We start from the raw sequence: 17,325 nt of genomic DNA, 5'->3' as shown, positions 1-17,325 counted from the left end.
ATATGATAGTAAGCATATGATAGTAACGTATTGTATTATTGTTCATTCAAAGCTTTGGGTTAGTATTAGCGACCACTACGCATTGATCATTTGAAACGATTAATTATAAATACTTTTTTGCAGCATTTGTCACAAGTTGTGTATACTAGAATATTACGAATAGATAGGGACATAATCCAACTAATTGATTAATTCCCAATAAAATAAAATTGTAATTAAAATCGAACTAATTAGTTAATTAGGTAAAATTCTAAAAAAATATTAAAATGACAAATTAAATCATCGAACAAAAATCTCAATTTCAGGATATTTAATATGTTTAAATAACACACATCCTTATCCCTATTTTTTTCTCTCCTCTCTTATCGCTAATCATTAACTTAGGAAAACATCCAAATCACTTACTTGAGACATGACAAAATAGTTACTTTCTAATTTCTATATATGTTTGTAATAACCTCAACTGATCAACGTAAGATCCAATCTTAATCATAGTTTAAGATTTCATTAGTTCGGAGTCAAAAGGGCTACTTTTTTCTTTAAAAATGCCACTCATATTTGGAAAAAACCAAAGGGACATATCACTCAGATGGTAGTGAATTACTAAAAAAATTTAACGCCGTTAACTTTTTTAAAAAACATCGCTGCAATTGCGGCGATTTCCAACAAGATTTTTAAAAAGAAGAAATAGTAAAACGCTGCAAAGGCAGTGATTTAAATTTTTTTTGTAAAACTATTTTTTTAAAAAAAATGTTGTAAAACGCTGCTGTAGCAGTGATTTCAATAAGATTTTTTTTAAAAAATAAATAAATTGTACAACGCTGCCTGCAGCAGTGATTTCAAAAAAAGATTTTTTTTAAAAAAATTGTAAAACAGCAGCGATATCAAAAACAAATTATTTTTAAAAAAATAATAATTGTAAAACGCTGCTGTAGCAGCGATTTCAAACACAAATTAATTTTTTTGCTGAATAGGTAAATTAAAATTATTTTTTAAAAGAAAAATCACTTCTTGTGGAGCGACTTTATTAATTTTTTTTAAATAGCTATCTGTAGAGCGAGTTTGTTAATTTAATATTTTTTTTAAAAAAATTAATTCTTAATGTGATATTCGCGTGAAACAAATTATATAGTTTCACATGAAATGACAAAAAAATAAAGTGAAGTTCACATGCAATGAAAAAAAATAAAACTGAAAGAGTCACTCATCATTAATTAATTTACTCAATATTTTTATTTATTTGTGCAATTGAATAAATTGCCGTATATATTCATGATCAGTTTCATTATTGACTTACTCAAAAATTCAATCATCCTCCTTACTCGAAAATTCATTCACTTTATTATAAAAATTCAACTTTTTTCATTTATCTAAAAAAGTTTAATTTTTAGATTGTATTGGTCATTCAAAACAAAATGGATGATACCAAAGTAAGAGTAAATTTATATTGAAGTGGTAATATTGTGCATGAAGGTGGTTCAATACAATACAATCGACGTCCTGTAGTAGTTCAAATATTTTTCTTATCTCTTAAATATGAGTGTTTGCAGCGTTTGTTAAGAAATAAAATGGGTATAATTTATAAATGATCTAGAAGACATAGTTGTTATTACTGGACGATATCCGACTTACTTTACATTTGATGGGCGTTCAATGTATGATGAGACATGTATATGGAATTATGATTCCTTATCTTTATTTCTTCGTGGTGTTGAATTTTTTGCTAATCAAATTAGCTTAAGGACGCTTGATATGTATGTATCAATTGAGCGTTGTCCTATTGTTCAAGAACCCATAGATAGTGAGTTTGATCTTCGGAGATACTACATGTTCAAATTTAAATATTGATTTTTCAAGAAATGTAATTTCGGAATAAATAGTGACAGAAGTTGAAAGACAATAATAGTATGAAGGTTTGAATTGTAGTTTGCCTGATTACAATATGGAAGAGCCTAGCAATGCTTTCATGCACTTGGATAGTTTGAATTCGAGTGATAGACATCGTCCTTTTCCATCGAAGTCAATTAATAGGTAAATAAAGTTATATTCATTTATTTATTAAATTAATAATAATTTTATATACAATATATTTATATTGTTATATTTTATATGTATGATCAATCTGAAGATGCAGTGAATTATTGTACAGAAATTGTGAACAATAATGATATGGGTGATGATCGACCTGGTGCGTTGGATAGTGACGAACCTTTGAAACACGAATCAACGGAGAATGATGAAACGTCTGATGACGACGATGGTGTCAATATAGATAATGCATCCATTGAAGATCAAGACATCAATCATCATTCTACTATGATTCCATACTTAGATAACACTGAAGAAAGTGCCGAAGACTTTATCTATACAAGAGATGATGGTTCTATTCGAACTGCACTTTGAAATTCAAACAATCCTAAATTTATTCAGTCAGGTTAGATTGTTGCAATCTTAATTTTTTTTATATATTTTTTTATTAATTTTATATCGCTTAATGTAATTTTGTATATGCAACTAGGCATGCTATTTATGAATAAGAAGCAAATGAAATTTGTTGTAAGAGCATATAGTCTTGCAATAAAAAAAGAGTTTCTTTGTGATCAATCCAAGAGTAAGAGTTGGAGAGTAATTTGCAAGCGTTATGAGTGAGTTGCTTTCTGACTTGAAAAATTAGAATTAGTCGTAGACGGTCCGACAGGAAAATCAAACGTGGGTAATAAGACTCGGGAGTAGCCAACAAATGTAATTGTGCACTATTATCAATCACATTTTCTTCATAAATCAAATAATATTCCACACGATCTCAATTACGATCACGACCACGACCACAATCTTCACCGACACTCCTTTTACCTGGACGTGCACCATCTCTAGGTGTTGTTTGTCGCGAACGGCGGGGTACTTGTACTGGTGTCATTCAAGTCTTGTCTATTTCACTTACACACGAAATTGAAAAAATTGGACAATTAATTACACTACATGGGAATCTATCTTATTTTCTTTTGGTGTTTGGGATTAAAAAATGATTAAATTTTAATTTGTGTCATAAAATTTTTACGACGTTTGCACATTAGTATATAATTATATTTTTTTAAAAAAAAAAATTGGACAACTCCTATACATTTCGAAATAACTTGAAAGTGTCTAATTAATTAGGAGACTAACTTCAAATAAACTATATGAAGCTAAAACAAAATATTCTGTTTTTGAAATCGCTGCTACAGCAGTGTTTTACAACTTTTTTTTTGTTTTAAAAAACAGTTTTACAAAAAAAAAAAAAAAATCGGTTCCATTGCAGCGTTTTACTTTTTTTTTTAAAAAAAAAAAATCTTGTTGAAAATCGCTGAAGTTACAGCGATGTTTTTTGAAAAAGTTGATGGCGTTAAAATTTTTTAGTAAATCGCTACCGTCTGAGCGATTTGTCCCTTTTGATTTTTCCACACATGAGTAACCCTTTATGCATTTTTTATGAAAAAAGTAGCCATTTTGGACTCCGGGCTCATTTATAATGACATTAAGATGTGAAAAAATTGTTCTAATGAGGCTTATCATCATGCATTATACAATATTTTAATTCATTCTTATATTATAATTAACAAAAATTGACCTCAGCTTATCTTTTTACCATTATCCTAACACTAAAATTACATTGGCTTTTAAAGTTTTAATTGTTGCTAAGCCCTTAATTATTTATAAGAGCTAAAACATGTGATTTAATTTACGGATATAACCATATACTTCGATTTTCGTATTATATAATTAGCAAATATATGCAGAATCTGACTTTATGACTGTGACATAAATAATAAAATAAAATAAAGTAAACACTTGCAACCTACTATATATGCAAGTTGTTTTGTATTAAAATACTTTTACGATGCTAGCGTATGGTATTTGTTAATTAATATGTGGACTTTTTAACTTGATGTGCATGTATATGTTGATTTGTTTTCCATTTTCCAGGTTCAAAGTTAATTTATTGTGTGATGAATGTTGTAACAAGATGATGTATGAGATTAACATTTTATACTACAGTTGATTGATGTATTTATGACTTTTTAAGAGATAAACTTAGAATCACATGAAAGAACTTATTTTAGAACACTTACATTTTATTGGAATCAATACCACATTCGCTAAGATAGATTCCAATTGAATATGAGGTTTAGCTGTTGTTTATCATAAAAATCGTCATTTAAGTTAATAGTAAAATTCATAAAAAGTTAAAGATAAGTGGATTAAAATTAATCAAGCTTATTTCCTTTCAGCTAAACTGTCACGAACCCGATCCGCCGTGACTGACACTCACACTAATCCTCCGATGGGAGAATCATTTATACAGCTCAAGCTAACACAATTGTGAGATATAACAGTTAAAGATTTGCGGAAACAGGATTAAATCAAAAGATATTACTGAGTTCCCATAAATTCAAAAAACAAATCTAGACAACAAACTGAAAATGCGGAAACATCCTAGAAACTGAAAATCGTCGTACCAAAAAAACTCTAAAACTAAACAAGTTTAAAACAAGGGGATATAACCCCAAAAGAAGAAGAAAACATAGTCATGAACTAAACCAATGTTTGAATCTAAGTCCTGGAGAAGGGACTAGAAATAAGAGAGTCCACGACAGCTTGAAAGAAATCGCTCACCTTTGAACTCGAACAATAGTCACTTCTCTGAATGAGGTCTCTCCGCAGCCAGCTGAATACGCCTTGTACTCAACAAAAGACAGAGAAAATATAGTATCAGTACACAAAATCAACGGTGTAATGATAGGATCACACAATTATCCAGTAAGCGGATAAACACATATATACAGAATAGCTAACTCATATCACCTCAACAGTACTCAGCAAGATCATAGTTCATAACCTCAATATCATACAACTTCACATAAGGGTCCACTCTAGGGACCTGCAAACATATAACTTGTGTCGAAACGTGAAACTCAGTTCAAGATTTGTATCGGAATGTGACACCTGATCCAAATGTGTTTCAGAACGTGACACCTGATCCAAACAAACAAAAAGTCATAACTACATTCAATATTCAACATTATGTCACCAAGAACAGGTTCATCACAAAAGGGCCAACAAGTGATCATTTCACATAAAATCTAGCATGTTTCTTTATTCACATACACATATTCATATCATAAAGAAATTTAACAAATACATGAAATACATACTAGAAATAAAACCATCACCTACCTTAATATCGAGATTCGATAACCTTAAAGTGCAAGATCTTTCCCTTTTCGGTTCGTTCCGTTTGCTCTTGATCTAAAAACAGTAAATACATATAAAGAATCAACAAAATAGCCTAACTATCATGAAAAATAACACAACTCTCATCCTATGCCAAATGCATGATCCTGATCCCATCCTAGGTCTATTTTCCACTCTTACCCACAGGCTAAAACCCTCCCACCATGATCACCCATCCTAGTTTATAAGCATTAAGAATCGAAGGATGAATTTAGGGAGTAAAATTCTTACCTTAAGCGTGGAAATTCGGAGAAAATTAATGAAAATTGCCCTAGATCGCCTTGTATTGTTCTAGGAACTGTTTCTGTCGAAATAGACCATTTTGGGGACTTTTTTTGACTTAAGTCTCGACTGTCATGCTCTGGCAAGCATAATTTTGCTCTCAAGGGATATGCAAAAATAGTGAGCTCGGAGTTTGAGCTCCAAGCCCCTATTTCACAATACACCCCCTTCCAAAGACGTATTAAATTATACCCTTCACGTCAAGTTCAATTTCAAGAGTTTTACTCGACCGAATACAATTTTGCAAAGCCACAATGCTCCGTATCATCTTAGCTATCAGCTTACCCAATCAAATTATATATTCGATCCCCCACCATTCACAAGATCACCCTAAAGCTCACCTGACTCAGAATTCGTCTAAGTCTGGCCTAGCCTAAAAAAAATTTCGAAGTTACTACCCGAAGTTTTTTAGCCCAGAATCCTTTTCCATTGGCCTATTCATAAAAATGGAGATAGACCGTTACAATAGATACCAATTTACCCATCACTCATGCCTGATTGACTATCTAAGGAAAGCAGGGCTAAAGTAGAGAAAGAGTAGTGCCTGTTTTGACGAACAGTTGCGGATACTTGTCTCGCATATCCTTCTCAGTCTCCCAAGTAGCTTCCTCCATCGAACGATGTTTCCATTTCACTTTAACCATATTGATCTCTTTATTCCTCAACTTTCGGACATCATGATCAAGGATTGCAAGTGGCGCTTTCTCACACTAAAGGTCCTTGTCTAACAACACTGAGTCTCATTTAATGATATAGTCCCCATACCCATGGTACCTTTTCAGTATCAAAACATCAAACACCGAGTACACCCCAGACAAGCTAGGTGGCAAAGTCAATCTATACGCCACTAACCCTACACAGTCAAAAATTTCAAAAGGGTCAATGTAGCGAGGACAGAGTTTTTCCTTCTTGCCAAACCTCATTACTCCTTTAAATAGGTGACACTTTTAGAAGTACCTGCTCCCCAGCCTCAAATTTCATATCACTCACCTTACGATCAGCATACTTTTTCTGATGATTTTGAGATGCTAGAAGCTTAACTTGGATGCTCTTTACCTTACCTTGAGTATCCCTCACTAAGTCTACCCCCAATGGCTCAACTTATCCAGCTTCAAACCACCCTATAGGAGACCTGAACTCCCTCCCATAAAAGTCTTCGAATGGTGCCATCTCAATGCTGGAGTGGTAACTATTGTTGTAGGAGAACTCACATAAAAGCAAGAACTTGTCCCAATGTCCCCAAAGTCAATCACACATGCCTTCAATATATTTTCCAGCACTTGGATAATCCTCTCTGATTGCCCATCTGTCTGTGGATGGAAAACTATGCTGAAAGTAAGTTGAGTGCCTAACTCTTCATGCAATTTTCTCCAAAATTTAGAAGTGAAATGCGTACCACGGTCTAAAATCATAGAAAGGGGCACTTCATACAACCTTACTATCCCTTTAACATAAATCCTGGGCAGCTGTTGTGCATTGTAGTTCACTCTAACAGGAATGAAGTGTGCTTCAACCAGTCAACCACCACCCAAATGGAATTATACTTTCCTAAAGTCTTAGGAAGCCCCCACCACGAAATCCATGACTATTCTCTCCCACTTCCATTCAGGAATGGGCATTCTTTGCAGTAAACCTATAGATCTTTGGTGCTCATATTTCACCTGTTGATAATTCTGACACTTGGCTATATATTCATCTATGTCTTTCTTCGTACCTGATCATCAGTATAGAAGTTTCAAGTTTTGATACATCTTAGTGACTCAAGGGTGAATGGAGCATCGCGAACCATGAGATTCAAACAGAATTTTTTGAATTAAGCCGTCCACTCGGGGAACACAAATCCTTCCCCTAAAGTGGAGCACCCACTTACATCAAGTGTTGAATCTTGAGCCTTACCCATTAACACCTTACCTCTAATTTTATTTAAGTTAACATCTTCAAATTGAACAACACCGGCCATTATCCCACATTTCTCTGAGATGCCTAGCCCCATGAACCAGGCCTTCAATGCCTAAATTTCCAGCTCAATGTGTCTGCTACCACATTAGCCATACATGGATGATACTGGATGGTGATATCATTGTCTTTGAGCATCTCCATACACCTTCGCTGTCTCAAAGTCAAGTCCTTCTGAGTGAACACATGTTGTAAGCTGTAGTGATTAGTAAATACCTCACACTTGACGCCATAAAGATAATCCCTCTATATTTTCAATGCAAACATTACCGCTGCCAACTCCAAGTCATGAGTCGGGTAGTTCCTTTTATGCACCTTTAACTATCTCGAAGCATAAGCTATAACGTTCTTATACTGTATCAACACAGCACCCAAACCTGAATGTGAATTATCACAATAAGTAATGAAGTCTTTATCTTCAACCGGCAGGGTCGAAATTTGTGTTGTGGTCAAAAAAGTTTTAAGTTTTTTGAAGTTATCTTCGCACTTGTCAGTCCATTCGAATGACATATCCTTTTTAGTCAGCCTGGTCAAGTGAGTAACAATAGAAGTGAAGTTCTTCAGAAATCAGTGATAATAATTGGCCAGTCCGACAAAACTTTTAACCTCAGTCACAGAACTAGGCGGAGCCCTATTCTTAACTGCCTCAATCTTTTGTGGGTACCATTACTCCTTCCTTTGAAATAACATGGCCTAAAAAGGCAACTGAAGGCAGCCAGAATTTAGACTTAGACAATTTTGCATATAACTTGTGTCTTTCCAAAATACCTAATACAATTCGGAGGTAGTCTGCATGTTCTTGTTTACCTTTTGAATATATCAATATATCATCTATAAACACGATCAAAAACGAATATAGAAACAGCTTGAACTCCCTATTTATCAAACTTATGAAACTGCAGGTGCATTGGTCAGCCCAAAAGACGTCACCAAAAATTCATAACGCCTATACCTGGTTCTAAATGCTATTTTGGGCACATCCATATGCCTAATTTTCAACTGGTGGTACCCATACTTGAGATCAATCTTTGAGAAGACAAAGGCACCTTACAACTAATTGAAAAGGTCATCAATATGAGGCAAAGGGTATTTATTTCTGATGGTGACCTTATTCAGTTGTCGGTAGACAATGCACATTCTCATACTATTATTCGTTTTTCTTGTCAAACAACACTGGAGCACCCTTGGGGAAGCACTAGGGCGAATAAATCACTTATCAAAAAGTTCCTGAATATGAGCCTTAAGCTCTCTCAACTCTACCAGAGCCATACGGTAAGGAGGAATAAAAATTGAACGAGTACCCGACTCTAAGTTAATGCAGAAATTTATATCTGGGTCAGGAGGCATACCAAAAAATTCTGAAGAAACACTTTCAAAAACTCTCACACTATCAGGATAAACTAAATAAAAGGAGATTGTACATCCACATTTTAAATATGATCCAAATAGGCCAAACAACCCCCCCCCCCCTCCGCCAATTTTCTAGCTTGGAAAAAAGATTTGACTTTAGCTGGCTTAGACTTGTACACCCCTTTCCACTCTAACTTTTCCCTCCTCGTGAACTATAGAGCCACAATTGTTTTATTGAAATTAAGTATAGAAAAATACGGGGACAACCAAATCATGCCTAAGATCACATCAAAATCTATTATGTCTAAAATTGTTAAGTCAGCCAAAGTCTAGTATCACATAAACACCACGGAACAAGCAGGATAAACATGAGTGACTATGACTGACTCTCCAACAGGGGTAGAAACATGGACAGGGGCATCTAGTATTCACACAGTGTATCAAAACCCAAAGCATATTTCATAGACACGTAAGAATAAATAAAATTTGATCAAACAAACATAGTAGCCATCTAGTTACAGACAAGAATAGTACCTGTGATCACTACGTCAAATGCATCTGCCTTGATCTTGCATGGAAATGCATAAAACTAAGCTGTCATCTTGACGGTCTACCTTCCTACCTGGCTGGGCTACTCCTCGACCTACAATACTATTACCTCGGCCTCCACGGCCTCTTGGATTTCCTCCTTGCCCACCTTGTGGATGTCCTCTTCCTTTGCTTCCCCTAGCCGCTGGTACTACTGCTCTGGCCTTCTGGGGTACTGAAACTGTCCCCGGGGGTGAGGACGCTCCCTCCAAATATCCCGTCTCTCTACAATTAAAACAGCCACGATTAAAAGACTGGCGGCTAATTGAAAATGATGCTTCCTGACCCTCATGGGCTAGATGCTGTTGTGGAGTACCTGAAAAATTGCCAGTGAAAGCGGGATGCCCTGACTGAATTGGCCGGGCTACAATTACCATCCTGCCCGATCTTCTAGAATAGGATCCCTGGAAATTACCTGTGCTTTTGGGTTTCTTAGCCAAAGCTTTGGCCTGCCCATATCTTCTCACACCTTCTACCTTTTTCATATAGTTAGTGACTTCACTAAAACTCCTGTCTGACGAATTCATATGAACTGACAACACCTACAACTCGGGGTTCAACCCCTTCACAAACAACCTGATCCTTTCTTCCTCTATAGTGACCAGCTGAGTAGCATACCTGAACAATGCGTGAAACTTGGCCTCATAAGAAACCATTGATAACTCTCCCAGCTCCAGTGTCATAAACTCATCCTTCTTTCGATCCCTCAAGATACAGGGAAGATACTTTTCTAGGAATAAGGCATGAAACTAAACCCAAGTAAGTGGGGGCAACACTGATGAATGACACTCTACATAAGTCCTCCACCACTGTTTGGCTTCACCCTACAGCTAAAATGTCACAAACTCCACTTTATGCTGATGCATTATACCAAGCTTGTGCAACCTCTCATAGCAATCAAGGGTAAAATCATAGGCATCCTCATTCTCAGTGCCATGGAAGACTAGAGGCTTGAGCTTTAGAAACTTGGTGAGCATGTCATGCTCAGTACCGATCATCACTGAACCCATGAGTATTATGAAGAAGGCATCAGTGCCTACCACCTCATCTGCTAGCTGAGCTGATGTAGCAACAGGATGAGCAACAAGAGCTGATGTTGCGGGCATGGTGGGAATGGCTCCATTGCCAGCCAACCTATTCAATAAGGCCATGATCTGTTGAGTTAGTATGGGGTCCAAAAAGGGAATACCAGCAGCCCCAATCTTTGTGTCTTCCTCCTGTTCAACATTCTCCTCTTCTTCTCCAACCTTTACATCTCTATCTAATACATTCTAGGGAGTAGGAGGGGCCTCGCCTACTGACACCTCCTTAATCAGAACCTCTACTTTGGAAAGTGATGCTCTCGCTCTGCCCCTGCAACGTCTCCCTTTCCTACCTCTACCTTAGTCTCTCTCCCAAACATCAGACTTTTCCTCTGGCTCCACTGGATCTACGGACAATACACCATTATAGCGTGTGATAATCATCTAAAGACAAAAGAGTAAAAGAGTTTAGATACCAGTTTGGATCACCAGATACCAATTGAAATCAAGTTGTAGCACGAAGGAAAGAAGACAACGAAACTTTTTCTAAAATCCCGTAGCCTCTCTAAGAAAATCCCGTAACCTACACTCTGATATCAATTTGTAGCACGAAGGAAAGAAGACAACGAAACACATGGCGGCCATCTATTGGTTATAATTTAATTATTTAAAATTAATTATAAATCAAAATTTATTTAATAGAATTTTAATTACGGAAAAAGGGCCTAAAATGCCCTCGAACTATTGAAAATGGTACAAAAATGTCCCTCATGCCCTTTTCCGTTAAAGAAAGGGTCATTTTTAGCCCTAATAGTGAATGCCAAGGGTATTTTAGGTCCAATATATGAATGATGAGATTTTTATATTATTTTCAATAGTTCGATGACATTTTAGACCCTTTTAAAAACAAAAACATGTACGTAACGCTTCTAGAACATACTAGAGAAATTAAAAACAATAGATTTATATAACAGATTCGACTTATTCTGATAAATGTTAGCTGTATATATGGTCTATGCAAGTCAATATAATATTCCCTTTCAATTGTTTCAATTAATTAAAAAAAAAAGACAAAAAGGACCAATAAAAAAGATAATATCTCCGTTTTAATTTATTTGTTTTAATTTTCTTTTTAAGACATTCAAAAAGAATGTTTTTATACATTTTTAGTAATTCTTTAATTCTGACTTTTCACATGATATGTTCAAGACTACAATATTAAAGGACACTTTAATTCATATCTTTAATTCAATACCACAAGACTCAATTTTTTTTATTACTTTCTTCGATTTCGTGTCAGATAAAAAATAAGACAAATAAATTAAAGTAAAAAAATGTATTAACAAGTCCCAATATATATTTCCAGCTTAATTAGTGTAACGTGTAGAGTGCGCACATCTTATTGTGTTATATTATCTTGAGTCTTGACCATGAACAAGAATGGAGTCTTTTTGGGATGAAAAATGGAAGATAATTTGGTCTTGAGGGGATTGGATGGGTTGATCAAGTCAATTCAACATTCATACACACTTTATATCTCAAGAAAATACTTACTTGCATCGAATATTTATATCAAATCAAATAATTTAGTTTTAATAGTTAACAATCAAAACAAAAATACATATCACTTAATCATAATAAAATGATGAAATATATGCATACAAGTCACAAGTTATATATTTTATATTTACTGTATTGATATAAAAATCGAGCTCAAATAGTTTTTTCCCATCATATTCATATCCATTTAAGTATTGTTTCAAATCAACTTAAGTGAATATCCATTTAAGGATAGTTTCAAATCAACTTATATTTTTCTTTGCTTCTTCTAAGTTCTTTCTTTGTAACTAAACTTGAATAATAAATTATACTAATTTGATTATTTAAGTCAAGAGTTACTATACTCACAAAAGACAATTCTATGATCAAAACCTCGCAATATGAATAATAATGTCATGGATTCAAACAAGACCATTTTTTACTGCTAGATCTTCCTTTCTCTTTTTTATTTTACCGAGTGACTAATAATTACTTTGGAGTTATTATTAATTTGAATTCATATGGTGTAAGTTCATTAAAGGGGAAAACACTTTTTTTTAAAAAAAAATATTCATTTCCTAAAATCTCTTATTAATAATAAAATGTATTCCATCACAATCCTCTAGAATGAAATATCATCATCATTAAATAGAAAAAGTTTCCTATTGAATGGATTATTAACTTCATCGATTTAATACACACACAAAAATTGTGCTAAATTGTCAACCGTTAAATGAAGTATCTGTCTAACATTTATTTGTAGGAAATATGTACATATAAGGCATTTAATCATAATGCCAAACTCTTCATCAAGTCTAGACCCTAATGTTCACGTGGATAAATACATTTAACTCACATTTTCTTTAAGCATTGTTCAATTCTATTACTACCAACCAATTAATGAAATTTTTAATTTGATATTTCAAAATTTATCCATTCGTTTAATTTAGATTTATTTTACATATGACGGAGAAACAACTCATAATTTATTTTTATTCTCAATACTCAATACTCAAATTTAAATTTTATCTTATTCATCTCACAACAATCCCTCGGAGCTACTAGTCAAATAGTCACTCTACCTTTCACTTGTCCATGCCTACTAATTGTTGATTAAAAAGCATTTTAGGCTCCTAGATCAATTAATAACAAAACCATAGTGGCATTCTTGTGTTTATCCTAAACTATGAGGTCTTATAATTAACTTAATCTTTTTATAATAGTTAATTCAGAGAATTTTACCTTCATAGGGTCCTCTGCACCTTCTTTCCCTTTTTCTCTATCTGCATAAATAATGTTCTTGGAGTTGTAATAAAGTAAACAAGATATTGGGAAGAAAAAAAAATGGGATTCTTCAGTTTTTAAGGTTGGTATACCAACTGCTGATTCACAAATATGAAACTTTAGTTCTGTATATATATTCTTTGTTCTTGCTTCTAAGCTTCTTTCCTGTGTTATCCCATTTTAGTTTTCTTTCTTCAATAAGATAAAGTTGAAATCTTTCTGGGATTCTTGTTTAAATTTGAGGAAATCTTTTTGGGAAAAAAGCTAAATTTTTATGTTCAACTTGCTTATTGGTCTTACACTCTGGCCATAGACTTGAAAAATTGAGTCTTTGAAGTAATTTTTGGAATTTGAAGTTGTGTTTGGACATGCATTTTACTTGGAAAGAATTTGAAGTTTTGTGTGTGTAAGTTGCTGAGCCGAGTGTTTTCGGAAACAGAATCTCTATCTTATGCAGGTAGTGGTAAGGTACATTTTATCCTCCAGACCCCACTTTTACTGGGTATTTTGTTGTTGTTGTTGTTGTGTGGAAGTTCGAAACTTGAAAATATTTAAACATCAGATTTTTAAAATTGGCTCAAGCTAAACAGATATTTGAAGATAAATCTGATCAAAAATCTATGGCCAAACGATATATTAGTTCCCTGTGAATGCTTCTTTGACAGATCTGCCAAAGGTAGGATTTTTATTCTTACAATTTGTTCTTTCATCTCTTAGAATTTTCTTCTTTTTTTGTAAATAATGTGGATTCTTGAGAAAATGAAGCTCTTTTTTTAAATGGGGTTCAATCAAAATGGCAAAGAGTTTGCTAGCTGAAAGAAACGCTTGCATTCAATTCCAAGAAAGTTTCAGTTTTTAATTGAACTGATAGATACATGGATCATTTTATCTGGTTCATGTTTTGCTTCATTTTTTTATTTATTTTTCATGAATCTACTTTTACTCTTGAGGAATTAATACCTTTTTGTGTAATTAAAAGATTGAATTGCTGACATTGTCTCTTAGAATGCCTTATTTAATAAGAGAAGTTCTCTCTTTACTTTCAATTTTGTTTGGTTTAGATCACTGTCTTCTTTCTTTTTCTTTTTTTTTTCTTCCCCCTTTTTTTGGTTTGCAATAGCAGAAGTTTATGTAAGGGGTTCAGATCCTTGTCCTTTTTGCTAATTGAGATTATAGTGGATCTTTGCAAAGGACTTCTGGTGTAACTAGTTTTTTTGCTTTCAAGGTAAACAGATTGGACAAACTTAAAGTTTTTCCATGTTTTGACCATTAGGCAATTTTGGTCACTTGTCCTTTTCTTGCAATGAATGTAACCTATAGAAGTTGTAGGTGAGTTCAGAAGTATATTTTGATCACTAACCAGCTTAGTTGATGATGCAGATTTACGGTTTTTTTGTTGATGTGTAATTGATTCTGCAAGCATTCATCATTTTTTGTTTTTTCTTTGCGTGATATGTTACTTCATAGAATTGCTCTGAGATAGTAGTAACCTATTTAGGGTTGGTTTGAAGTAGATATAGCATAGTGTGTAGCTGCTGTAGTAATCTCACCCAATGTTAACAAACTGTAATATCGACCTTGAATAGCGCGGATTAGTTCCTTTTTCCGCTCTCTTTTAACAAATATTGTACATATATTGTGTAGATTGTCATGTTTTGCTGCTAGAGATTGTCCTTTCCTCTACAAATTCTGAATGCTGCTCAGCTACTGAGGTTGGTCTCACTGTGAAGATTAAAATCACTCCACTGTGGCACCATGAAACTTTGTCGAATGAATAATCCTTGACGCCCAATAAACGTGCAGACCAAATAGGTACCGGACTGCATAGGTCATATATTAACGAGACAGGAACAATCTTTTCAATGCAAGCATCACGGCGCAGAAGAACAGCCATGTCTAATACTCTTTACTGTGAACCTGTGCAGAAGGCAGAGGCTTACTGTCTGCCTCAGTTTCAAACTTTAGACAACCATTTGAGCTACATTAGTGGCAACCATGGAGGTAATCACTCCTTTCAGACTTACCGTGACCGTCATTGCATGCTGGAGTCGTCTTCTGCCACTGGGAGCTACGCTATTTACCACTCACCATCAACTGCTAGTTTTTCATCAAATGGAAGCATGACTTGCAATCAAGAATCTCAGCCATACCTATCAGATGTTCGCCAATCCCCTGAGACAACTAACTATGGCTCCCCAATTAGTGGATCTTGTATTACAGATGATGTGACTGATTTCATGCACAAGCTAAAGGAATTGGAAACGGTAATGTTGGGACCTGATGCGGACTTCCAGGAAAGTTATGATAATTCCTTGGCAAGCAGTATGGCCTCCTCAGAAATTGATAGCTGGAGGCAAATGATGTTGGCCATACCTAGACGGGATTTGAAACAGGTGCTTATTGCTTGCGCAAAAGCAGTTTCTGATGGTGAATTACTAACTGCACAAGTGTTGATATCTGAGTTGCGTCAAATGGTGTCAGTGTCAGGGGAACCAATTCAGAGACTGGGAGCATACATCTTGGAAGGGCTTGTTGCAAAGTTGGGTGCATCAGGAAGTTCCATATGCAAATCCTTGAGATGCAAAGAACCCGCAAGTTTTGAGCTGTTGTCTTATATGCACGTTCTTTACGAGATTTGCCCTTACTTCAAATTTGGATACATGTCAGCTAATGGGGCCATTGCAGAGGCAATGAAGGATGAAAATAGAGTTCATATAATTGATTTCCAGATTGCTCAAGGGAGCCAGTGGGTGCCTATGATCCAAGCTTTTGCAGCTCGTCCTGGAGGACCCCCACATATCCGTATAACAGGCATTGATGATTCCACCTCAGCATATGCTCGTGGAGGAGGCCTTGATATTGTGGGGCAGAGGCTTTCCAAACTCGCTAAGACTTTCAAGGTGCCTTTTGAGTTTCATGCTGCTGCCATGTCTGGTTCTGATGTTCAGCTAGAAAACCTTGGAATTCAACCCGGCGAAGCATTGGCAGTAAATTTTGCTTTCACATTACATCACATGCCAGATGAAAGTGTGAGCACGGAAAATCATCGGGATAGACTATTACGGATGGTCAAAAACCTCAACCCCAAGGTGGTTACCCTTGTTGAGCAAGAATCTAATACAAATACTGCTGCTTTCTTTCCTCGATTTCTTGAAACCTTGGATTATTATTCAGCCATGTTTGAATCAATCGATATGACTCTTCCTAGGGGACACAAGGTGCGCATCAATGTTGAGCAGCATTGTTTAGCGAGGGACGTTGTTAACATCATAGCCTGTGAAGGGATTGAAAGAGTAGAGCGACATGAACTTCTTGGTAAGTGGAAGTCGCGGTTTAGAATGGCTGGTTTTAACCCATACCCGTTGAGTTCATTGGTGAACGCTACGATCAAGACATTGCTAGAGAGCTACTCTGATAAGTATAGGCTTGAAGAAAGAGATGGTGCTCTTTACCTTGGTTGGATGAACAGAGATTTGGTTGCTTCTTGTGCCTGGAAATAACAAATGGTTCTTTCATAGAACTTTTCTATTTGGTCCTTTTTTCCCCCCTCCTATCCCCTCAACACTTTTCTTGCTCTATGTAATAGCTGAAGTGCTAATATAGTAAGGAAACAGGTTCCTTGTCAAGTGTATCACTTGATCAATCAAAGTAAGCTTATTTCGTGGAATCCACTTTTACATTTGCCATAGTACAATTGATATGCAAAGGAAGATATAGATAATAGATTCTGATAATCCTATAAGACAATAATCTTAACTGATTTTTCATGTTGTCAATGTCATGTAATGCAGAGACCAGACAACATTTTAATTACCAGTACAACTTTGCTTTGTGGTTTTTAGTATTCCCTATTTCAATATGTTTATATGATTTTAATTTGACACAGAGTTTAAAAAAGTAAAAATACTTTTAAATTTTGTGATTTTAAATTAAAGATATGTAAAATATAATAACATGTCTTTTAATAATGTAGTTTTAAACATGTTAAGTTGAAAGTTGAAATTAAAAATTTATCAAAAAAAAAGATATTTTT

At 34.8% G+C, this 17,325-nt stretch overlaps 1 protein-coding gene across 3 annotated transcripts; it reads left to right on the top strand.

The window, feature by feature from the left end:
- Positions 1-13,262: 13,262 nt before the first annotated feature.
- LOC129892215 (scarecrow-like transcription factor PAT1) lies at positions 13,263-17,052 on the top strand. Of its 3 annotated transcripts, XM_055967773.1 has the most exons (3): positions 13,263-13,374; positions 14,937-15,004; positions 15,096-17,052. In XM_055967773.1, exon 3 carries the CDS (start codon positions 15,155-15,157, stop codon positions 16,790-16,792), a length of 1,638 nt encoding a protein of 545 aa, XP_055823748.1. In that variant the 5' UTR covers positions 13,263-13,374; positions 14,937-15,004; positions 15,096-15,154; the 3' UTR covers positions 16,793-17,052. The 3 variants fall into 3 exon arrangements, with proteins under 3 accessions (XP_055823748.1, XP_055823746.1, XP_055823747.1); XM_055967771.1 differs by having other exon boundaries at positions 14,937-17,052; XM_055967772.1 differs by lacking the exon at positions 13,263-13,374 and adding an exon at positions 13,777-13,968 and having other exon boundaries at positions 14,937-17,052.
- Positions 17,053-17,325: the final 273 nt, after the last annotated feature.

Source organism: Solanum dulcamara, chromosome 6, assembly GCF_947179165.1.
Source record: "Solanum dulcamara chromosome 6, daSolDulc1.2, whole genome shotgun sequence".
NCBI classification, from domain to species: Eukaryota; Viridiplantae; Streptophyta; class Magnoliopsida; order Solanales; family Solanaceae; genus Solanum; species Solanum dulcamara.
The sequence above is the reverse complement of the archived record's forward strand: the minus strand, read 5'-3'. Positions and strand labels throughout refer to the sequence as shown.

Coding starts and splice junctions, on each gene's coding strand:
- LOC129892215 (XM_055967773.1), top strand. CDS start 15,155: ATGCAAGCATCACGGCGCAGAAGAACAGCCATGTCTAATACTCTTTAC.